At 35.8% G+C, this 26,631-nt stretch overlaps 1 protein-coding gene across 3 annotated transcripts in view; it reads right to left on the bottom strand.

The window, feature by feature from the left end:
- PDE7A (phosphodiesterase 7A) overlaps positions 1-26,631 on the bottom strand; it is a 115,876-nt gene that overhangs the window by 19,266 nt on the left and 69,979 nt on the right. For all 3 annotated transcript variants that reach the window (XM_077876751.1, XM_077876753.1, XM_077876752.1), the window contains exons 4-5: positions 8,732-8,883; positions 6,926-6,989 (exon numbers count right to left, since the gene is read on the bottom strand). In XM_077876751.1, coding sequence (XP_077732877.1) covers positions 6,926-6,989; positions 8,732-8,883 — 216 coding nt within the window. The remainder of the gene's footprint in view (positions 1-6,925; positions 6,990-8,731; positions 8,884-26,631) is intronic.

Raw genomic sequence — 26,631 nt, 5'->3', positions numbered from 1 at the left:
ACATGCACCCCTATGTTCAGTGCAGCATTATTTACAATAACCAAGTTATGGAAGCAACCTATGTGTCCATAGACAGATGAATGAATAAAGAAGATGCGGTGTATACACACACACACACACACACACACACACCAAGGAATATTATTCAGCCATAAAAAAATGAATGAAATCTTGCCATTTGCAACAACATGGATTAATTTAAAGGGAATTATGCTAAGTGAAATATGTCAGACAGAGAAAGACAAATACCATATGATCTAACTTGTATGTGGAATCTTAAACAAAAAACCAAGCTCACAGATACAGAGAACTGGTGGTTGTCAGAGATAAGAGGTAGTAATGCTGACAAAATAAGTGACAGGGGTCAAAAGGTACAAATTTCCAGTTATACAGTAAGTCTGGGGGATGTAATGTACAGCATGGTGTCTATAATTAATAATACCGTATTGCAGGGCACCTGCATGGCTTAGTCGATTAAGTGTCTGATTCCTGATCTCAGCTCAGGTCTTGATCTCAGGGTTATTGAGTTCAAGCTCTGAGTTGGGCTCCATGCTGGGTGTGGAGCCTATTTAAAACAATAAAATAAAAATATCATATTGCATATCTGAAAGTTGCTAAGACAGTACACCTTAAAAGTTCTCATCACAAAAAAACTGTAACTGTGTATCATGATGGATGTTAGATTTTTTTGTAATTGTTTTAAATATATACATATATTAAATCATTACATTGTATACCTAAAGCTAAAATAAGGTTATATGTCAATTACACTTCAATTTAAAAAATGGGCAGGAATTGGTGAAAATGGCAGAGTGGTAGGATCCTAAGCTCACCTCTTGCAATGGACACACCAAAACTGCAAGTACATATAGAGCAACTCTCGGAAAATGATCTGAAAACTAGCAGAATAGCTCTTCTACAGCTAAAGATACAAAGAAAAAGCCACATCATGAAGGGTAGAAGAAGCAGAGATGTGGTTTGGTCAGGATCCACATCCTCATGTTGGTGACCCGTAAGCAGGAAGTTTATCATAAAGTAAAGAGATCCTCCCTGAGAAGTGAAGGGTTCAAGCCCCACATCAGGCACCCACCAGCCTGAGGATCTGCACACCAGGAAGACAACCCTCCATAACACTAGGGTTTGAAAAATCAGCTGGGCTTATATCCAGAAGCTTTGAAAATCAGCAAAGCTTAGTAACTCCAGGAGAAGCCAAGATTCCACTCTGGAAGAGCCTGTACACAAACTCACTTGCACAGAGACAGCAGTTTAAAGAGTGTTTGGGACATAAGGGAAGGAAATTCATTGACTTAATCTTAGGGCTTATGCAATAGGGTCAGGGATCTGTAAGAACTTTATCCAGGAATGGAACTACTAAAAGATGTCATTTTTCTTGCCATCCCCTACCCACCTGATCTGATGCTGGCAGGCACCAGTTCTGACACCATCTATCTACCTTGCTAGTGCTGTCACCCTGAACAAGTGTTCCCCTGTGGACCTATCCAGCCCAACCTACCCACCCTGGCAGATACCCCTCCAAAGTGGCTCCCATCCTCATGGCAGGCAGCTCAACTGGGACTGGTGCCTGTCCCCTCCAAAGTGGCTACTGTCCTGAGTATCTTCACCTGAACTTCTGGGACAACATCAAGCATATTAACATTCATATTACAGGGGCCCCAGAAGGAGAAAACAGAAAGGAAAGGGGCAGAAAAATTTTATGAAGAAATAATAGATGAAAACTCCCTAACTTGGGGAAGGAACCAGACATCTAGGTCCAGGAAACACAGAGGGTCCTAAACAAGATGAACACAAGGAAGTCAACACTAAGACAAATAACTAAAATGTCAAAAATTAAATCTTAATAGCAGCAAGAGAATAGCAACTAGTTAGGAACAAAGGAAACCCCATAAGACTATCAACTGATTTTTCAGCAGAAATTTTGAAGGCCAAAAGAAAGTGGCATGATACCGAAGGAAAAAACCTATAACCAAGAATACCCTACCCAGCAAGGCTATCATTCAGAATTGAAGGAGAGATAAAGAGCTTCCCAAACAAAAGCAAAAGAAGTTCATCACCACTATACAGGCCTTATAAAGAATATTAAAGGGATTTAAGCAAAAAGAAAAGGTCAAAAATAGAAGAAAATGATGAAGGAAAAAGTCTCACTAGTAAAAGCAAACATATAATAAAGGTAGTGGACCTGCCACTTATAAAGCTTATATTAAAGTTAAAAATAAAAAGTAGTAAAATCAATTATTTCTATAATATTTACTTAGGAAATATATACCAAAAAAAGTTGTAAAATATGACATAGAAAACATAAAATATTGCAGAAAGGTACTCCTGTTAGAATATTTAGAATGTGACTGTTGCTTTAAAATAGACTGCTATATACATAATGGTATTATATATGAATTTCATGGTAATCAGGAAGCAAAAACCTCTAACAGATACACAGAAGATAAAGAGAAAGGAATAAAAACACAACACTAAAGAAAGTAATCAAATCAAAGGGAAGACAGCAACAGAAGAAGAAAACTGAGAACTAGGAAACAACCAGAAAACAAAACAGCAATAAATACACACCCATTAACAATTACTTCAAATGAAAAACAAAACAAAACCCCACAATTACTTCAAATGTAAATGGACCAAATGTTCCAATCAAATAACAAAGGGTAAAAAAAAACAAAAACAAAACAAAGGGTGACTGAATGGATAAAAAATCAAGACCCATCTAAACGTAGCCTACAAGAGGCTTACTTCAGACCTAATGACATATACAGACTGAATGTCAAGGGATGGAAAAAACATTCCTTGAAAATAGAAATGAAAATAAAGTGTGGGTAGCAATACTTATATCAGACACAACAGACTTTAAAAGAAAAACTTTAACAAGTGACAAGAAAGGAATTACATAATGATGAAGGGACTGATCCAACAGGAGGATAAAAAGAAATAGTAAATATCTATGCAATCAACATAGGACCACCTAAATATATAAAGGAAATATTAACAGACATAAAGGTAGAAATTGACAGTAATACAATATTAGTAGGGGACTTTAATACCCCCCACTCCAGTCAGAAAATCAATAAGAAAATAGTGGTCTCAAATGACACATTAGACCAGACGGACTTACATTCCATCTAAAAACAGCAGAATACACATTCTTTTGAAGTGAATACAGAACACTGTATTCTCCATCACATATTAGGCCACAAAACAATAAATTTAAGAACACAAAGCAACAAGCATCTTTTTAAAATCAAAACAGTATGAAGATTACAAGAAAAAAAAACTGGAAAAAAATAAACACATTAACTAACAGCCAAGGGGTCAATGAAAAAAATTAAAGAGGAATTCACACACCTTGAGTCAAATGAAAACAAAAATATAATGTTTCAAAATATAAGAGACAGCAAAAGCATTTTGAAAAAGGAAGTTTATAATGATAAAGCCTCCCAAAAGCACTAAGAAAAATATCAAAGAAATAATCTAAACTTACACTTAAAGGAATGAGAAAAGGAAAAAACAAAGCCCAAAACTAGAAGGAAGGAAATAATAAAGATCAGAGTGGAAATAAATGAAACAGAACTTAAAAAATAATTTAAAAGATCAATAAAACTGAGAGCTGATTCTTTGAAAAGATAAATAAAGTTGATAAACCTTTAGTCAGGCTTATCAGGAAAAAGAAGAGACAAGATTCAAGTAAATACTATCAGAAATGAAAGGGGAGAAGATACCAGAGACACCACAGCAATATAGATTTTAACGACTAATGAAACAAGCATTTGCCAACAAATTGGGACAACCTAGAAGAAATGGATAAATTCCTAGACACATATAATCCTCTAAGACTGAATCACAAAGAAATTGGAAATCTCAACAGTCCAATTATTAGCAATGAAACCAAACCAACTGGTAATCAAAAAACCTCCAACTAACAAAAGTTCAGGACCAGAAGGCTTCACAGGTGAATTCTACCAAACATTTAGAGAAGAGTATCTATCCTTCTCAAACTATTTCAAAAAATTAAAGAGGAAGAAATATTTCTATGTGAGGCCAGCATCACCCTGACACCAAAATCAGACAGTACAAAAAAGAAAACTACAGTCTAATATTCTTGATGAACAAAGGTGCAGAAATACTCAACCAAATGTTATCAAACCAAATTCAACAACATTTAAAGGCTCATACACTACAATCAAGTGGGTTTTATTCCATAATGTAAGGATGGTTCAACATCTGCAAATGAATCACATGATACATCACATTAATAAAATAAAGGATAAAAGTGCTATAATCATCTCAATACATGCAGGGAAACCTTTAGACAAAATTTAATATCCACTTATGATAAAAACTCTCAACAAAGCAGGTACAGAGTGTACCTCAATATAAAAAAGGGCCAAATACAACAAACCCACAAGTAACGTACTCAATGGTGGAAGCTAAAAGCTTTCCCTCTAAGATCAGGAACAAAACAAGGATGCCCACTCTTGACACTTGTATTCAACACTGTACTGAAAGTACATACCATAGCAATAAGACAAGAAAAAGAAATAAAGGCACCTAGACTGTGAAAGAATAAGGCCATGACACAGGCCTGGCAAGAAGGGTCCCTCACATCACATGCCAGGTAGATTTCAGGGGTGACAAACCATATCTTGCTATTTCACATATAACCTCTCATTCCTATAAAAAGAATGTCAAATATACCCTACCAGATGGTAAGTAATTTCTTTCTTGTAGTGGGCAAGCTGGGGACCATTTGTCTTAAGAGGAATCACTGAGTTTTGCCTTTACCCTGCCCTCCCCACAAGGTCATCTGGTGAACTGCCCAGAGTAAGAAATACAGAAAGCACCAGGTCAATAAACAAGACAGGAAACCTATATACTTGGCATCCAGAATTCATTTCAGGCTAAGCAGTTTTAAAAAGAAAGCACTTCTAATTAAATTATGAAAATTAAAAAAAATTTTTATTCTGCCCATTTGCTTCTCAATAGTATCTCCTCATGGATAGAATTTTTGTGATTTGGGGTAGCTGTATTTAACTGGATATGTGTATCACCATCCGTAAAATCACAGGTGGGTAGCTAACTCCTAACAACCCTAAGAAGAAACCATTTGGCCAACTCCAAAAAAGTAATGAGGTGATTAAAGTGAAAGCAAAGTGCTAAATTAACTACTGTAACTAGTGGCTATTCTACCTATCCCACACACTGTCAATCTCACTGCACTTTCATCACCAAGACCCCTGACTAGCAGGATATGTACTTTTTAAAAATAAAATTTAGAGAACCAATTATTTTGATGAGTGACAAGTGTCCCAGTAAACTAATAATAGGCTATGTATTACAGTTTATATAAGGCTAAACTTTGAACTTGCTAAGGGTGGCACTGTTTTATTTACATTTATCTGGAGACAACAAGTGAAGTAATATTCATATTAAGTTAGAAAAAAAGGAATTTCCCAGATCTAGAAGAAGAGTCACCTGATATGTTATTATCTAAATTTTTTAAAAAGGGAAGACTGAAGGGAAGGACAACTGTGTAAATGATACTAGAGAATTTTCTGTGTGGACATGCTAAGGTGGGGGCAGGGAGAGGAAAAGAACAGTCACCAAAGGGCAAAGGAGAGGTGGAAGAGAAATAGAAAAGGAAAAAAACAAAAAACAAAAAAAGGCAGGGAAGTAGGAGAGAGGTAAACTGATAAGACAGAGTTCACAGTCTTTAAAATTTTGCCTAGAATCAGTCAATTTATTTTCTGTCAACAGTGTACAGACAAAAATAGAAGTTGAAAAAAAAATAGAAGTTGATTACAAAGCTATTTTCACCTTACATGGCCACACGGCTTATAGGGAATAATGTAGTGATACTAAAGAGCTAGATCCACATTGATTCTCAAGATGAATAAAGTTGTATCTGCTTGTCCATTTTCCGTATTTGGCTTCCTTATGAAATGAGCTTCATTCCAAAGTAAAATAAGAAAGAAAAAAACAAAAACAAAAACAAAAAAACCACCAGTGATTTCAATGTACATAGCAGTGAACTACATAGTTACTCCATTCTAAACACTCTGAGGCAACTTCTTCTCAGTGTACTTTCAACCTGCTTCACTTATTAAAAAGAATTTAGACAAGGACAAAGTCTACTTGAACTACATGTACCATTTTTTATTTTATGCCAAAATTTTTACCCTAAATAAGAATTATTCCCAAAGGGAATCTTTTTTCTGTTCCCAAAGAGAATAAGGAAACATGATCCCTACCCCTGAAACAAAACAAAACACTGGAGAGGATAAACAGATTAGAATCACCTGGTATTTTCAAACCTATCATATTCTGTAGATTCTGATAAGACTCTTAAAGAAGCTACAGGCTCATCCCCATCCAACCATGAAGAAACAGTGTCAGGGGGAACCATTGTTGCTGGTCAGAGGATGTCCTCTCTCTCAAGTGTTCAGAGAAAGAAAAGCCTGAGAACCACAAAGTTAGAAGAAAGGATAGCTCTCAAAATGTCATTAATCTACCACATATCTGTGGCTGTCAAAGCTGGAATATAGTATCAGAAGATGTCACTGTAAATAGCCACAATCCAAAAGAAACCAAAACAGAAAGAGAAAGAACACAATGAGGTAACAATTTCACTTCATGTTATCCATAATAGGAGCCATCTTTGTGGCCAAGTGATAATGACTAGTGTAACTTTTGATTACTGCTGAGAGTTAAGAAAAAATAAAATTATGAGAGTGATTCTCTGGGTTGATAGATTAGTCACTAACAAAGGGACAAAATGATGTTCTGCTGTCAGCAGAAGGCTCATAACCCAAGGAAATAAAAGTAAGAACCTACCAGTGGCTGTACCATCAATGTAGCAATCTAGAGTACACAGTAATTTGAGTAAGTTAAATCCTTCACTTACCATTTGTTAGTCTATCAAATAGAAAGATATCAAAATTCCAATTTCCAACTTTTTCCAGCATACACTGAAATGAAAACCAAACATTCCTACTGTAATTTAATTTCAGTAACAGTCTGTCTTTTGTAGATAATCCATAGAGAAGTTAGTGAAAATGGAAAGTGATTTAAGAAATGCTAAGTATCATTCTCTTTTTAATCATGACCTTTCCAACTTGCTCCAAAAAAGTGCCCAAAATGCAATTTCCATTTGGAAAATCAAATAACATTTGTTTTTCCAATTAATGAATATACAGGTAAGGTTAATGTTTCTTTCAACTTATTACTATGCTACTATGAACTTTTCAAGAATTTTTAATAATAATTTAACACCACGGAAGTGTGGTTTGTACCCGACATGGTCTAGAGTCTAGATTTTAAAAATTCGGTAAAAATAAGTTATAATAGCTGAGTACTTCCTATGCTTGTTCACTTTTACTATTCATAACAACACTGTGAAGTAGGCATTGTTTTCAATCCTCATTTACAGATGGGGAAACAGGCTAAAAGTGACTAACCAGAGCAGCTAGAAAATAATAGAGCTGGGATCTACAACCAGGTGGTTTGATTATAGAACCCAGGCACCTGACATCAATGCTACACTACGCTTAAATTACTTGTTATTCATGGTCTTAAAAAAAAACACTCCCAACTTACAGGCACTTATTTTTATTATTTAAATAAGCTTATAATATAATTAATAGCACTTATTACACTTATTTTTAAGTTAATGTATATTTCGGTTGAGCAAATAAATCCCACAACAACCTCAAAACAAAATTGACTATATTTTTAAGCCATATATTTGTAACCTGAAACTTCTGTGGAAGGGTCACTGTTGTACACATTCATCAATAAATTGACATAAATAATACTAATATATTACTAGTAGAGTTTATTTTTGATAGTGTTAACGACCAAACATATATAGATCAATAATCTCATTTTAAAAGGCAGAACATGTAAACTTTTTAAAATTTAAAGAAAGCATGAACACTTCTGTTAATTTCTTTCATCAAACAGGGAAGCAATTTTTTTTTCACTTTAATGTAATTGTAAAGAAGGCCTCAGCCCTCTGTACACACACTTAACAAAATCTGGCCTGTAAATATTAAGTCAAAAAATAATTTCAAAAGTATTGGAAACCTAAGATTATTAAAAGCCTTCATTTGGTCAAAAAAAAAAAAAAGCTCATCTGAGCTCCATCTTCATTAAGACATTTCTTTTAAACTATATAAATAGAAAATAATGCTCACAATCACTGGGTTTAATTAGAAAATATACAAATAAATCATCAAAGCATCTCAGTGATACAAGGGACTATGAAAAATCATTTGAATGAAAGTCATGCGACCTAACACCCTGTGCTCGCTGTACCCTCTAACCAGTGGATGAGCTCAAACAAGTCTCTGATGCTCTTCAGGCCATAGATTCCTTACCTATTGAATAAAGAAATTAGACCAGAAGAGCCTTAAGATTCTTCCCAGGGTTAAGGTTCTGTGTGATCTTATAATGTTCTACTGATTCACTTGTTACTTAATGTTATAATAAATAAAAACATTTTCACCATTTTAGTTACTTCAGAAATCTTCCCTACTCTGTAATACCTGCTTATAAATTGAACAAATGACCTAAAGGAAAAAGCTGAAAAATGGGCTTAACTGATTTTTGCATACAAAGAAAGGTTCTAATAAATCAATACTATGTGGGGGGGAAAAGGCTTCATTAAACATATCAAAAACTAATATTTTCTTGAAAAAGTAATACACACCTTGGCTTGTCCATTATAATCATCATCTAAAATGTTTAGAGAATTTGAAACGGTAGTACCACGAAAAAAGCGTGAAGATCTAAGATAACGCTGGAAACTTAGTAACCTTCTGATATTCCTTGCAGACACAGAAACTTCAATTTCAGATTGAGCTGAAATAAAAGAAGTAAAAGGTGAGTTCAGCAAGTCAAAATTGTGCATACACTATCGTTGTAATACCCCTTTCTCTAGTTATATAAATCATTATACCACATTTCTAGGAGATAAGAAATACTTCATTTGTATTTTCAATTAAAGAATTAGGAATGAAGGGGTAAATGGTCAATTTTGACAGCACTACTGTTGGTGGGAATGTGAACTGGTACAGCCACTCTGGAAAACTGTGTGGAGGTTCCTCAAAGAGTTAAAAATAGAGCTAGCCTACGACCCAGCAATTGCACTGCTGGGGATTTACCCCAAAGATACAGATGCAGTTGAAGACCAACATACTTGCACCCAATGTTTATAGCAGCAATGTCCATAATAGCCAAACTGTGGAAGGAGCCTCGGTGTCCATCTAAAGATGAATGGATAAAGAAGATGTGGTCTATGTATACAATGGAATATTACACTCAGCCATTAGAAACGACAAATACCCATCATTTGCTTTGATGTGGATGGAACTGGAGGGGATTATGCTGAGTGAAGTAAGTCAATCAGAGTAGGACAAACATTATATGGTTTCATTTATTCAGGGAATATAAAAAATAGTGAAAGGGAATAAAGGGGAAAGGAGAGAAAATGAGTGGGAAATACCAGAGAGGGAGACAGAACATGAGAAACTCCTAACTCTGGGAAACGAACAAGGGGTGGTGGAAGGGGAGGTGGGCAGGGGGATGGGGTGACCTGGTGATGAGCACTGAGGGGGGCACTTGACGGGATGAGCACTGGGTGTCATGCTTTACGTTGGCAAATCGAACTCCAATAAAAAATATACAAAAAAATTTTGACAGCACTTAGAAAGCTAATGAGAAGTATGGCTGGATTAATCTTTTTTTCTTTAAACTCTGAAGAATTATCACCTCTCATTCTATTGCTTGAATATCTGTATACATATTATGAAGCAGAAAGACAACCTATTTTCAAACCACCCTTCTTAATGAAGAGCTGGGTCCCAAGTTTAATCCTAATGAGGTATTATTTCAAATATTTAGGTAATTTTACTTAGAGGAAAAAGAGATGGACCAGAGAATTAAGTAATTTCTATTCTATAAGAGTTCTAAAGGGTAGGGACAAAATCCTATAAGATGAAAAGCTCTAGAAAGGAGCAAGTCTAACGTCCATTTTTCCCTCTAGTTTTAGAACAAACCAGTTTCCTTAAGTACCAGATGAAGTATCAGACCTGGGTTAAAAGCCATCCCCCAGGGAACACATGTTGTCTTTAAACTCTAGAATCAAACTAAATTCAGTGAAATACAATATAAAGCACATGAAAATGGAGACTAAGGATCAATAACTCATCACCCCATCTTAACTTCCATTAACTTAAAATCACCATGTAGAATAGCAGTTAATCAAATATATTCTCCCTTGTGCATCCCATCACTAACTCCTCTATTGACCTATAGTACTCTGGTTTTCTGATCTATAAAATAATGGCAATAATATCTAATTCAAAGGGTGCTGGATTAAATGAGATAATGTATACATGAGTTGGATACATAACAGGTTTTAAGTAAATGGTTGCAATGTAGATGATGATAAAACTGATGTTGATGCCACTGCTTGGAAGTTTGCTTCTAGGTAATTATCCTAAGTTCCCAATATATTAGTGTTGCTTTAAGTAAAAGTATTCACTGGTTTCTCATCATCTCAAAATGAACTCCATGTCCTTAGTCTGGAAGGAAAGGCTTCATGTTCCAGGTTCTAGCTCTCTCCAGATTTGACTCAGGTGTCACCTTCCCTGGGAGGCACTACCTGAACATCTGCCTACACCCTCCCCATGTAGGAGAAATGGGAGGTACCTCCTCTGGGTTCTCAAAGCTCCCTGTGCAGATCCCTATCAGACTACTTCTGATACTCGATTATAATGTATTTACCTGTCTCCTTCAATATATGATGACATCCAATGTAGCCAAGAGCTACCTTTTTCCCCATCTCTTTATTCCAAAGCCTAATAACAGTAGATATGTGAAAAATATACTGAATAAGTGTATCCTACTTTTGAAATATCTGATGAGTTTTCAGATTCCCATATACTCACATAAATCAGAAATAAATGAATAAGGGACACTGTTATGTACATTTTTCATAACGTACTCACTTTTCATTCTAGTCAATCTAAAATAGAAAGTATCGGGGGCGCTCAGTGGTTAAGCGTCTGCCTTTGGCTCAAGTCCTGATTCCGGGGTCCTGGGATTGAGTCCCACATTGGGCTCCCCAGAGGGAGCCTGCTTCTCCCTCTGCCTGTGTCTCTCATGAATAAATAAATAAAACCTTTAAAAAATAAAATAGAAAGTATCTAGAACAATTGTGGACTTAAATTTTTGATCTCTAACTTACATTAAAAGGATTGGAATCAAAATAGTAAGTAATATCAAGTGATAATTGAACTAGAATTAGTAAGTTTAAGGAAATGAGGGAAGATTAAATTCTGTGAAAACAATGTTCCCAATTGCTTTGCAAAAAGTACCTCACTTAGTCCCCAAGAATCTCAAAAGATAAATATTATCCTTCACTTTACATATGAAAATACTGAATCTATAAGAGATTAAAGAACTTGCCCATGGTTACAGAGCCAATATAGGATGCAAGGGGATTTTAAAACATAGAACTGTTTACAAAGCCTGTGTCCATACTATTACTCCTAAGTTTTATTCCATCTCTACAGTATTGTTTATTAATTGTAAAAGTTTTGTGTATAAAATTATTCAAAATTGTCTTTATTTAGATGGAAGCATACAGAAAAAGAAACAGAGGGAAAAGCTAATGTACAAGAACTTATGTCTAATATGATCCTTCTAGTCCTATTCTTTCTTAGAAACAAGTGAATCTGGAAGGGACAGAGTTGAATGGACAAATACATAGGGAGCAGATGAGATCTAATTAAATACTAGCACCACCATCTCTGTTTTTATAAGGCACCTTACAGTTTTACGAAAGAGCATTCATGTCAACTATCCCGTTCTGTAATCAGAATGATATGAAGATGACAAGATTATCACCCCCATTTTACAAATATAATCTTAGACACCAAAGTAGAAATGAAATACAATTAATCTGTGAGAGCCAAAGCATTTAAAAAATTCTAGAAAATGTTGCAGAATACATATATTCTATTCATTATGGAAAAATAATCTAAAAGAGTTCAAGGTCATGAGCATGACTTCATGAGCATTCCCTTCAATTTATCTTAAATCACACACAAAAGGCCATAGTTTTATCACTGGCAATTAATTACATTGCACCACTATGTGCATGTGTGTGCATGCACGTACACACTAATGATAGTAGCATCACTGCTTTCAAATTATAAATCTAAATACATGCACCCTGGAAATAAATGTGAGAATCTCTTTGGGAAGATAGCTGCAGAAGGACCAAAAAATAAATGAGTCTCATCTGAGGGGAAAACCCCACTAACACAATGCACTATGCTAAGTCCTCCTATCAACATGGCAGGATTCACACTGTCAACGGTTAAGACATCTGGCAGTCTGGGAGCCGGAGGCCTATTCACAAGATCACAGCTGTATCCTCCTGCTTTACTCCTAATTTCTGACAAGTCACAACCTCGTGATGTCTCATTTTTCTTAATTAAAACAAAACAAAAAACATAATTCATGTCTTCCTGTTTCACAGAGTTCTGAAATTGGTACACATTATCCAGAGTTCTGGTTTGATCATATGAAGCTGAGAATGAGTATTACATACTGACTCAAGGGGAAATGCTCACTCATGGGGGCCCAGTGGCATCCAGCAAGACTAACCCCATAAATAAGCTACTCAGAGGATCAGAAAGAGAGCATCATTTAATGATAGAATCAGCCTTAACAAGTACTGATTATTTCACAGACAACTTGAGAAAGGACAGAGAACCTGTCCAGATGAAGCAGCAAATCATGCACAGAAAAGTGCTTTCTCTACCTAGAAGGCCTGGGGAAGATTACTCAAGAATATTACATTGTGGAAAGCCTGGAAATTCCATAAGACCCTGCAGAGACAGTAGCTAAAACTACCCCAAAGCTTTAAGACTTCATATAGGACCAGAATGTGGGAGAGGGAGGAAGAGAATTTGATTTTTCTATTAGACTAGTTACTGAATATGCAATTGTTCACATGTCTCAAAAATGAAAAGGAAGCAAGATGGGACGAGAAGCAGGGAAGGAATTCAAGGAGGAAGGAGGGAAAGAAGGCAAAGGGGACAAAAGAATACAGTGAAAAACCTAACCCCTAGCCAGTCATCCATCCAACTACTTCCCAAGCCCTCCCCTAAAATGATGAGCTTTTTCTTAAAGTTTCCTGTGTATCTTTCCTGAGTTTTTGGTCAAATAAATGAAATCACCATACACCATTTTTCTACTTCTTTCACATAAATGGCAGCATATTCCATTATATGTTCTGCACCTTGCTTTTTAATTTATCTGGGAGCTCCTTCCCTACCAGTACTTAGAGACCTTCCTCATACTTTCATGAGGCTGTCAAATATTCCATAATATGGATGAACCATAATCTTCTGAACCAGTCCTTTACTGAAGAGCACTGCTACAATTTTACAATTTGAAAAGATACCTTCATTTTGTAAATACACTTATGTTCCCGCTTCTTGATTTGTCAGCTTACAACATCGTCCTTTAATCCTTTACCACACATGAGGAATCTACTCTATATCCTACTTTCTCTCTTTTCCTTTCCCGATGTTAGCAGCATACACTTTCTCCTTCATTCCAACCCACACTTTTACCTTTTGTTTGCTTAGGTTCATCCTTTAGCAGTTTCCTCAAGAAGGGCTCATGAAGGCAACGTAGCTCAAAAACAATTTATCTCTATTACCTACCTCAAGGAACAACTAGTCCCTGAGTTCTTCAATTTATGCTTTACAGTGAAGCTATTGCTTCATTTAAATTTTTAAGTGAGTGATAGAAAACTCAGTCACAATTTTCATCAGTTTATAGGCAACTTTTGTGTGTGTGTGTGAGCCACTCTTTAATCATTGTTGAGTTCTACTGTTCTCATCTACTGCTCTGCATAATTCAATGACCTGATGGGCTAGTTTTTTTGGGGGGGTTGTTTGTTTTTTAACAAGTCATTACCGAATGAGCTAAATTCTCCTGGGCTAACCCTCTACACCAATTTTTTTTTTTAAAGATTTTAAGGAATCTTACACCCAACATGGAGCTCAAACTAACAACCCCGAGATCAAGGGTCAACTGAGCCAGCCAGGCACCCCTACACCACACTCTTAGTAGGGATAGAAGTGAAGTCTTAGGAGAGGGCAACGGGTCCTCTTCACTTTCCTACCCAAATAGCTCTCTCCTTTTCTGCCAAAGACACAGACTGCTTCTTACAAACATGTTTCTGCTATTTCTATAATTGGGCCCAGGGGGGAGTGCATCTAACCCTGTTCAACCCTGATCACAGACCAGACAAGGCAAGTAAAATATTTAACTTTATACTTCCGAGTAAGCCCCTTAAAAAAAAGTTTATTAAGACTTCTTTTATGGCCTAACATATGGCCTGTTTTGCAAAATGTTCTCTGTGCATTTAAGAACATGTATTTTGCTATTAGGAGTTCTGTATGTATCTAATAGGTCTGACTGGATTATAGTGCTGTTCAGGTCCTTTAATTCCTTACTAATCTGTCTCACTGTTCTACTCATTATTGAAAATGTGTATTAAAGTCCCCATTATTGAACTCCAATTAAAAAAATAAAGTCCCTATTACTGTAAAATTCTCCTACTCTCCCTTCAATTCTGTCAATTTGTGCTTCACATATTTTAGGGTTCTCTGGTTAAATGTATATATGTTTATAATTTATAAATGTATATCTTCCTGTATATTTATCAATGTACAGTGAGTGTCCTTTATCTCTTGTAATCTTTTATTTCAAGTCTACTTTGTGTGATCATAATAAACCCATCTAGCTCTTTTGGTTACTCCTTCATCATGCAATGCAGTATCACTCCCCTCCTTTTATTTTCAACATCTTTATTTCTTTATACCTAAAATTAGTCCCTTCTATACAGCATCTAGATGGACACTGTGGGGTTTTTAAAATTCAAGTCTGCCAATCTCTGCTTTTAAGTAGAAGAATTTAATCTATTTATATTTAAGGTGATTACTGATAAAGAAGGATTTACTTCTGCCATTTTGCTATTATTTTGGGTATGTTTTATATGTTTTTCGTTCCTTAATTATTGCTTTTCACTTAGCTAATTTTTTTGTAGTGTACCATTTTGATTCCCTCTTCTTTCCTTCTTTGTACATTTTTTTAGTTACATAGCAGTCACCTTGGCTTGGATGTTACAATTAACATCTTCAACTATAACAACATAGTTTGCATAATACCAACTTATTGTACAAAGACTACACTCCCATACTCTCCAATTCTTCCCTTGTTATTGTCACAGACTGCATCTTTATATATTGTGTACGTACAAACCAGAGTACAATAATACTGTTTTTATATTTCCTATGTGGTCACCCTTGCCAGTGTTCTTTATTTCTTCTTACAGTTTCAGATTATTCTCTAATGTCCTTTCATTTCATCTTGAAGGACTGCCTCTAGCATTTCTTGTAGAACAGGTCTACTGCAAATGAACTTCCTCAACTTTTGTCTGGAAATGTATTTATCTCCTCTTCATTCATGAAGGACAGTTTTGTCAGATATAGAATTCTTGGTGGATAGCCCCTCCTCCTTCAGGATTCCAAATACATCATCTTACCGGCTTCTAGACTCCCAGGTTTCTATATTGGGAAATCAGTTGTTAATTTTATTGAGGATTCCCTGTTATGACAAATTACTTCACTTTTGCTGCTTTCAAAATTCTGTTTTTGGGTTTCAACAGTTTGACTATATTATGGATCAGTGTGGAACTCTGAGTTTCCTTTTTTTTTTTTTCTTAAGATTTTATTTATTTATTCATGAGAGATACAGAGAGAGAGGCAGAGACACAGGCAGAGGGAGAAGCAGGCTCCATGCAGGGAGCCCGACGTGGGACTTGATCCCAGGTCCCCAGGGTCACGCCCTGGGCTGAAGGCAGGCGCTAAACCGCTGAGCCATCCAGGGATCCCCTGAGTTTATCTTGTTTGGAGGTCACTGAGCTTAGGTGTGTATATTCATGTCTTCATCATATTTGGGAAGTTTTCCACTTTTATGTCTTCAAATACTTTTTTCTGCCCTTTTCTTTCTTCGTCCTCCTGCTGGGACTCCTATGACTCATATACTCATATATTGGTACACATGATGGTCCTCCACCAGTTTATTGGGCTCTGTTCATTTTTCTTCATTCTTTTTTCTTTCTGTCTCTTGGGTCTGAATCATTCCTATGGTCTTATCTTCAAGTCCACTGATCCTTCTGCCTACTCAAATCTGCTGTTGAATCCCTCTATTGAATTTTTCATTTCAGTTATACTTTATAGCCTCAAAATTTGTTTGGTTCCTTTTTGTAATTTTTATCTATTTAGATTCTAGTTTTGTTCATAGAATTTTGTCCCGATTTCCTTTAGTTCTATGTCCATGGTTTGCTTTATGCATTTATAGCACTTGATTTAACAACTTTGACTAGCAATTCCAATATCTGGACTTCCTCAGGGATGGCTACTGTGAAATTCTCTTATTGCATGTATGCACCATACTTTCTGATTTTTTTGTATGTTTTATATATTTTTTTTTGAGAAGTGGATATTCTGACTATTATTACACTGGAGTAACTGGAAATCTAATCTCTCACTCCTCCAGTACAGCTTACTTTTGCTTGTTGTGGGCTGAAGCCATCTGTTTTTACTTTTCCAGACTATTTTCACCTTTGCCTATCTATTTGCTGTTTTGTGTTCCTTGCGTGTGGTCACTGAAGTTCCTAACCCATTATCTCTGCAGTCAGCTAACACAGTGACTCAACACAGATTTCCTTAAATGTGTGGCTCCAAAAGGGGAGATGGGAGGGAAGAAAAGATTCTTTAAATCTTCCAGTAAACACTGTTAAGTGAAATCTCTGCAGCTGAAGGGCTGAAACAAAGGCAAATGTCTGTGCCTATCACTCAGAGATCTGAAAAACCGACTTCAACATGCAACTACAAAGTTTTGGAAAACAATGTCCCCAGTGCCCATCTGGCTTCAGCAAGCCCATCCAAGAACATAGGCCACTGTCTCCATAGGCTAAGGGGCCAAGGGATGGGTAATGGTCACTGGTTTGTGCATGAACTACCAAACAGCAGCCTCTCCCTTCATCAAGTACTCTCAAGGTTGTTGTGAGTGTCCAATCAGGATCCAGAGTCCTGAAATAGTAGACCCTGGTCTTTTTCTCTAGTTTAGTAGTTATTTTGATAGAGAAGCCTCTCAATCTTCCTACCCTGTCATTCTGAGTGACATATGCCACTTTCTTCTAAAAGATATCTTTTTCTTGGTCCTTTCTGGGAGTAGCTGCCCTAAACTGCCTCTTCTGCTCAACAAAGTTGAAAATGGGGAGAATCTGCATGGGAGGACTTTGCTGTACAGAAACCACCAATGGTAACTGGCACTCCAGATATTTTTCTATGTATTATTTTCTATATGTATGTGTATATATAGTTTTTTAATCCAAGACAATTCATAGTAATTTTCTTCTTACAAATTCATGAACATCTTTCCAAGTCAATAAACACAAGAACATCATTTTTAATAGCTATGTATTATTCTAAAATATGAAATTATCATAATTCCTTAATCCTTTTGCTTTTAGGCTGTTTCCAACTCTTATTTTTCTTAAAATTCTGTAACATTCTTATAACTACATATTTGCACACATCCTAGCTGTGTAGAACAAGCACATAGGAAGTAGAACACGCACATAGGAGCACATTTCAATGGCTTCTAAAACACACTACCAAACTGGAGAATAAGTCTTCTAAAAGAAAATTAGAGAGACTTCCAGAACTCTCCTAGAATAGCTTCCAAAATATGATCTAAGAAAAGGGATCAGTGACTATAAATCAAGGATGAAGCATGATGAGATCATTTTAAGATGGAAATTTTTAGTTTTGTCAGATTTGCTTCCCACCCATTCTTCCCCCTTACACATACATATGTACACAAATGGATTCCCTATAATGATTAGAAGTAAAATTCTTATCCTGAAACAAGAAAAGAACACTACAGAGAAAACAAGGATATCAAATTGAGTAAGTCATTATCATTTAGGGATATATAAAAAAGCTTACATGGGGAACTTTCGAAACAGGAATGAATGACTGTGAGAATTTGATTAGTACCCTTCATTCTGACAATTACTAAAAAGCTCACCCTCTGACCATATTACATAAAATCTGACCCTATTACCAATGCCATCATTAGCTCGTTCTGTACCTTGAGGCACACCACTATTTATTTCACAGCATAATACACAATAGATTAAAATTGCCTTTATTAAAGCCCAGCTTTCACCAGGCTAGGACTATTTATTTTAAGTCCCTGGCTTGCTCTAGTTTACATGGTTACCTACATTCCAATCCAGCTTAGAAAGCCAACAGGGCTCACTGAATTAATCAAGTTACTATTAAAGAGTTGTTAGCTCTGCTGGTTCTCTTCTAAAATACCACATTACCTCACTATGTGACCATGAGCAAACTAATCAGCCTCCAAAAAACTAAATGAGTGTTGTTACTTAAAGATCATGGGAATTACTTCCATTCATCCATTCTTAAGATTCTCCAAGGAAAAGAAAAAGAGAAAAGAGAAAAGAGAAAAGAGAAAAGAGAAAAGAGAAAAGGAAGGAAGGAAGGAAGGAAGGAAGGAAGGAAGGAAGGAAGGAAGGAAGGAAATAAATGAATGAATGATAGCAGGCAAATTTAGAAGCAATGTTTTCCCCTAATATTAGAAAGTAAAGAAATACAAGCAACAGGCTAAGGAACAAAAGGGCTGGGAGGATCACATATGTTGAGCTAATAAGTATCCCCTGACAGTCCCAGACTCTCTATCATCCAAGTTGCATGGCAAAGAATGTTACTGTTCCTTAGTTATTAGACAAAGGAGGTTTTTAACAGAAAAGTCCTTGGATCTTGAGATTAATCACCACTTGCTCTAATGGTCCACAAGAGGGAGCCCTGAAGTCACTATATCTGCCACGTTAAAATCATAAAAATCAATTTAGATGCATATAATCATGAATTATCCTTGGAGTTTGTTTTAAAAATGTTTCTTGGGACGCCTGGGTGGCTCAGTGGTTGAGCATCTGCCTTTGGCTCAAGTTGTGATCCTGGGGCCCCGGATCAAGTCCTGCATCCTGCTCTTTGCAGGGAGCCTAAGCTTCTCCCTCTCTCTCTGTCTCTCATGAATAAATAAAATCTTTAAAAAATAATAAAAATAAAAAATGTTTCTTAAACTCAGTTCCAACTCAAGTCTAGGGCAATGACACGTTGAATAGTAATGGAATAAAAAACCTGAAGACATTCTATAGTCTAACCTCCCTCTAATCTTCCTAAACACACATACACACACACACACACACACAAACAAAACAGAAGCCTTATCTGAAAGCTTAGTGTTAATATTGAACAACTACACTTATTTATGTCTATTGGGAAATTTTTCTTGGAAGAATATTTATATTTAGCATGTGTGGATACATAGGAAGAAAACAGCTAAGTACATAAAACAATAGTTAACTCTAGTAGAGTAGTATGTGCTTATATAGAGAAGCAGTACAGCAGAGTAGATAAATACATGCGCTTTGGAGTTACACATCTGAGTTTGAATCCCACTTTTACTAGTTTGTGACATTAGTAAAGTTATTATTTAAGGTCTTTTCAGCTTCCTCACTATAAAATAGGGCTCATAGGACTGTTGTAAAAATTAAATAATACATGCAATATGTCTTTTGGGGAAAGAATAAACACTTAAACGTTAATGGCTATAATTACAGATATCAATTTTTTTTTAGTTGAGGTATAACTGATCTGTAACACTATATTAGTTTTAAATTCAAATATTTTTAAACATGACTTCAAATATTTTTAAACATATGGCTTTACTTATATTAACAAAACCAAAATATTTTTTTAAGATTTTATTATTTCAGAGAGAGAGCATTAGCAGGAATGAGGGGCAGAGGGAGACAGAGAAGCAGACTTCCCACTGAGCAGGGAGCCGATGTGGGGCTTGATCCCAGGGCCCAAGGATCACGACCTGAGCTGAAGGCAAACACTTAACAGACTGAGCCACCCGGGTGCTCCAACAAAACCAAATTTATTATTTGTAACAGCATAACTTCATCTTGAGGACCCCTCCATACTTTTATATACTATAGAAATAAACGGACACATTTAAAAGAGATCAATATGCATATAATTTCATTATTTTATAATTTATGTACATAAGTATGTATGTATGTATTTAAGTAGGCTCCATGCCCAGCACAGAGCCCAATGTGGGGCTTGAACTCACGACCACGCGATCAAGACCTGAGCCGAGATCAAGAGTTGAATGCTCAACTGTCTGAGCCACCCAGGCGCCCCCAATTTCATTACTTTAAAATGAATATATAAGTAGTCCAAGCTTCAATGCAAATCAAAGAAATAAACAAGCTACTCATAATCTAAAATCAGATCAATGTTAACATGAGAATAAGCTGTACAATCAATATTCTTTCCCTTAAGTAATTCTTATAAACTTAGTTTATGGAATTCAACTTCACTCTGACAAGATGTGATAGCATAATTGATATAAATTTTTTAAGATTATTATTATTATTGTTCTGGATTAGGCATTTCCACCCTTCAGAGATAGGATATGTGATATGTTGGATCCCTCCTTTGTTCAAACTCAGCCCTTAAACATAGCTCCTCATTCATTACATTTTTAATTACCTTCTTAGTGAACTGAGAAAGAAAATAAAGTACAGAAAGATTTAATGTGCACCATACAAAATAAAGTCTAGAATTAGATCTCCAATTCCCTCAGTTCTCCCAAGCACAATAAGAATTAAACTACCATTAAACTGTACTAAGATTAAGGTCCATTCCATATTAGTTCCCTAATTTATGCTATGAAGTTCAAGAAGGTGTCTAGGGGACAAAACATCTATCAATTTGGGACAAAAAACAAAAATTAGTGGTTTTTAAATGTAGACATTTCACAATCACCTGGAAACTAGGTAAAAATCTAAAAATACACACATGGGGCAGAGTGCTATGTTTTCTAATTCAGTTCAACAAAGAAGTACTACATGCACTGCTTGGTAAGGGGATTGTTACAGGAAGTAGAAATTTTTGTGATAAAAAGGAAGCAGAGTGCTATGTTTTCTAACTCAGTTCAACACAGAAGTATTCCTCTTTACGTGCACTGCTTGGTAAGGGGATTGTTACAGGAAGTAGAAACATTTGTGATAAAAAGGAAGGGAAAAGAGACATAAGATTATTATTTCTCATGATATCTCTGTGAATTATTATAGATATGTTGCTTACCTTACATATTATGGATACGATTTCAAGACAAATGAATGACTGGGAACAAACTAAAATTTAATAGAAACCTCAGACAAAATAAAATATGGCCTTAGTCTATAATATCACAGCTGTAAGTAGAGGCTGGAATGCTTACATTTGTAATGGGACTAAATTACAAGTGATGAACAGCTATGTTAGCAGATCAAGCAAATAATGGCTGAAGAAAATATGCTTGTAAATAGTAAAGTACTGGCCAGCTGGTATAGCAGGAAAGATAACAGGTAAAAGACTAAAAGAAAAAGTCATGGTTGAGGAAAAACCCAGGCAACAACTTTTATGTTTAAAGGGAGAGCAGGAAAAACTACCAAATATAATAGGATCTACCCTTGTGTGGGAGTTACTATATATTAAAGACAGATAATCAAAGACAATAAAATCTAAGACCTAAGCTTTTAAACTTAAAATACACACAGAAACAGATGTTCCTTCTGATCATATAACACAGTATAAAACAAGTACTGAAGTCTAACACAGCCCTGTTAGTAAGACAGCAAACAACCCGAAATCAAACACACATGAGGATCTAAGGAAAAGCAGAAGGAGTCTGTATGTTTTCATAGCGAGTTGTTACAATAAAGACAACATGAGACATTTGGTTCAGCAGAAGGGCAGCGACCAGACCAGCGTGAATTTGGTTAATAGTTTCAGATTATATTTGGAGAACTACAAGTGGGACCCTATAAAATCTAAATGGTAGAAGATACAGTTTTAGTCAACTTGATGCAACAAGAATATATTCAATCTCTACCTTGAGCCAGAGGCTGCCAGAGACTGCAAGACACTGCCAGAGACCAGGAACAAAAAGACCAATAAGCCTCAAAGCTTACAAAAGTTAAGAGCTTTTAGGCTACAATATAAATAACCTTACAAGTTCCCTTGCTGCCCCACTAAGGGATGGAGAAAAGTGCTAAAATGAATACAAAGCTCTAGATAATGGGTAAAACACATATACATGGACTTAAACATTACCATGTGCCAGGAGTAAAAGAAAATGGAAAGAACTGCATTTACGTAGACATGAAAAAAACTGTAAAAAAAGAACATATTCCTTGAATATTACATCTTGTCTGATATTGGCAGAGAGACCATGCCTTCCAGTCTGGATGATGTCAGTAAGCTCTAGTGAATTCCATGAAAAGAAGTAACTGTCAAGCTGGCAGCTTCTGTTACTATTTAATAATGATGCTAGAATCTTTAAAAAAAAAAATCATTTTTCTAAGTGCACATGAAGAGTTATAAGTTCTTTTATGTTCTAAAGATATTCGTATTTGTTATTATATAAGCTAAAAATGTGTAACGAAAAGAATGATTCATTAAATTTACGGATATATAATTTTAAAAGCAAACAAGATAAAATTGGACAAAATGTCAATATAGAGTTCATTTTATCAGATCCAATAAACTAGAGTCTCAAAATATTGTATTGCAACAGATGAGGTATAGAAAAATATTTGTAGGAATATTTGGGGCTTTTAATCCAGCCTACTGAATGAAAGTAGGCCACCATTCTCAAAAGGAGGAAAGTGAAATGAGGAGTCTCCTGGTGGTCTCCAGAGTTGAGTGAAAGCAGAAACTAAGCCTGGTGAGGAGAAGCCATCATATTAAGGAAAATGATGCTCAAGACCCCAAGATCCCAGGGAGACAGCTCTGGAGCACTTTGTTGTGGAAACTACCCTCCGGTCAGCCTCATGTCTTCATCAGCCCCTTGCTCTCTCTAATCAAACTATTTCTCTCTCCCCCTCATTTTCACCACGCCCCCCACCCCCCATTATCTTTTCCTTTCATTTTGTTAGTGCTGTATTATCACTCATTGTCACTAGGTACCTCAAAGTTAGAATTTTCACAACATAAAATCAGGAGACTAGACAGGTTAAACTTAGTTGAATGAATGGCATCCAGAATCCGTTTTTACATGCTGGAGGACCAGAAATTTGTACCTTCGTGGGAGTAATTTCTAGACAGAGCAGGTCTGAGGGCTAGGGATCTTTTGAAAATGGGATGAAAGTTGAAGTCTCTCAGTGGGTCTCAAAAATGTTAACATCAACATTTTCATATATATTGATACATGTTATCTTTTGTTCTATAATTAAAAAGTTAGTAAGAACAAAAACAAAGAAAGGTAAAAGAATGCTTCAGAAAATCCCTTTAGTGAAAGATGATACCAGGGAAAAATTTTTTGATTTCTTGTCTCATAGAACCATGATATCTGATAAATTCACAAAGAAGTTAGCATGAGCAACCACTAAAAGCATCAGAGACAGAAGAAGGAAAATCTAGTTAAGAATAAAAGCTTCTGTACGACACATCCATTTTAGGAAAAATTTAACTTAAAAATATAGTAAAATTTATTGATTAAAGCAGAATCATTGCAACAAAGATGCCTGACTACAGATTTATACCAGATCTTTGGGAAATATTTTTTGGCAAAGAGGATTCATGAGCATCAAAATCCCTCCATTCTTTTAACAATGAATATAACTAAGTTTCAAATCATCTTCCCAAAGTTTGAACTCTCTCAGTTCTGAATAAACAACCACAGAACTGGTCTAATACCAGTTAATTAACAAATATGTAATCTGAATAAAGCCCCACATTTTTTAGAAGCACATAATTACCAAACTTTCTATTTGGAGATCACTTCAAAATACAGATATAAAATTCAAAAAGTTGCAAACTAAACTACAAATAGTACAAGGAATACCCTTTGCTCAGATTTGCCATTGTTAACATCTATCCATGGCTTTCATGTTTGCACAGTTTGGTGTGTACATTTCTCCTTCTGAACATCTGAAATAGGTTATAAACATTTTGGTCTTTTGCTCCCTAAATAACTCAGTCAATAATACCACAATTTAATTCATTTCCTACTATAAACAAAGCCAAAGTGAACATCTTTGAACATACATTAACATTTACATGTGATTATTCCCTTTGCATACATTTCTAGTGGTGAAATCAAAGAAAAAAAATGCTTAAAACTGGATGCAGGGAAGCCCAGGTGGCTCAGTGGTTTAGCGCCGCCTTCAGTCCAGGGCGTGATCCTGAAGACCTGGGATTGAGTCCCACGTCGGGCTCCCTGCATGGAGCCTGCTTCTCCCTCTGCCTGTGTCTCTGCCTCTGTCTCTGTGTCTCTCATGAGTAAATTAAAAAAAAAAATCTTAAAACTCTTGATGCATACTGAGGAACTTCCCCCTAGAATCTCTCACAATGTAACTATCACTAGCACCATACTAACAGTTTAACTTCCTAAATTTGATAGGAACTTGTTTAGTAGTAAGGCTGAACACGGTTTCTGCATTTAAGGTATTTCTGTGTTGAATTAATTTTCTTCTGTTGTTTCTTTTTTTAATTTTTTAAAAATATTTTGTTTATTCATGAGAGACAGGCACAGACACAGGCAGAGGGAGAAGCAGGCTCCATGCAGAGAGCCTGACATGGGACTCAATCCCAGGTCCCCAGGATCGCACCCTGGGCTGAAGGCAGTGCTAAACCACTGAGCCACCAGGGCTGCCCTGTTGTTTCTTTAAACCCTTTTGAAAAAACTCAAAGTCAGGACTCGCTATATGAGAAGGCCTATCACAAATCCTATTGTGAAGATAAATTTATGGATCTTAAGAGAATAAGGATTTATGACAAAAGATGATGCAAATGACAAAAACTCAAGACAGAAAAACCCATAATATCTACAGGATAAAATTACTGTTGAGGTCCTACTTATTATCTTTGGAATCTGGAATCGTTCCCTACCTGGACAGCCCTTTTGAGGAGAACTCACCTTGACATTGTAACCCCAAACACTGTTTATTATAAACGATACGTATAAAAAATCTTAATATAACAGCTTGATATTGCAGTGTGGATTTCTAATTTCCAGATAAATTAGTAAAGGTAATATGTCAACATGGAGATGATCATAATCTAGAAATCAGTCAAAACTATTCCAGCACTTAAGTATCAGTACCTCACAGATACAACAAATAGAACACAAAATTATTGACAAAAAATAGTTTTAATTAATATGCTAACAGCATACATGTCTTTACCTGTTATTATGTATTTTCCCTGTATTTTAAGCTTTCCCTCTCTTTAGAAAGATCCAACTTTGGGTACAGAGTACAGGACAGATTGCAGGAGAGAAATCCTAAAAGGACAATGATTAAGATAATACCAGACAATGGTGTGATAAAGGTCTGAAATCAAGCAGGATAAGAGATAAAAGAGGAGTACGGCAGCTATTTTCGGTTACAGAATACATGGAATTTAATACGGACTGGATTTAAGCAATGGAAGAGCAGAAAGAGACAGGACTTTTACAAAAGGGAAATTAAGAGTGATGAAGTTAACAACCACAGAGATGCTCAAAAGAGGTGTCAAGGAGCCGTATGTTGATAGAATTCTAACTTCAATCAATTTAATACGTGTATCTAGAAGTAGTTTCTGAACATCTAGAAACTATTTTAAATTCAGCATGCAATGTTTTATGTCATCGTGAAAAACAAAATGTTATTTTTAATTATATATCAAAGAGAAGGCACATGACTAAAGTCTTTCAAATGCTTTAGCCCCTCTGAAGGTTTAAACTCATCCTGAAAGCTGCTTTAGGGTAGATACATGCCTTCGCCAGGGCCAAAGAGAAGTTTCCTAGAGCTGGCTCACAGGGGGTTTTAGTGCTAACAGGAGCATGTACTCACACTCTGATTAGATCACATTTCACAAACTCTACAAGGTTAAGATTTTTTTTTCTTTTAAGAATTTTGAGCTCTGTGATAAACAGTACCCACACTACCAGTAGGAAAAAAAATGATTCATTTTTTCTATTAAAAAAAAAAACCCTCCAAATTACATTATCAGTTTGGCTTAGAGATATTGTTAAATACAGGACCAATTCTACAGTGAATCAATTTTCCAACTATAACCTAAAGTCTTAGACATTGGTCACTTTTTATAAACAATCTGCGTAATGAGGTCAAGAGTTGTAAGATACCATACCACACAGTCCCTACAATGGGTCTAAATCACTAGATCAGGATCTAAGTTTAAGCCCCCAAATCCAACTTAACACCTTCAGGCCTGGTACTGCTTCGTATTGTTTTCAACCATTCTTTGTCATTAGGTTTCATTTTTTACCTAATCTGATCATCTTCATCCCTTAAAAGGAAAATTTATCCCTTTACCTTTATTACTATCATCAATATCTTTGGTCTGCTCTCATTTTGTCCTT

Source organism: Canis aureus, chromosome 28 (genome assembly GCF_053574225.1).
Source record: "Canis aureus isolate CA01 chromosome 28, VMU_Caureus_v.1.0, whole genome shotgun sequence".
Classification (NCBI taxonomy): Eukaryota; Metazoa; Chordata; class Mammalia; order Carnivora; family Canidae; genus Canis; species Canis aureus.
This window is presented reverse-complemented; position numbering and strand designations above follow the sequence as displayed.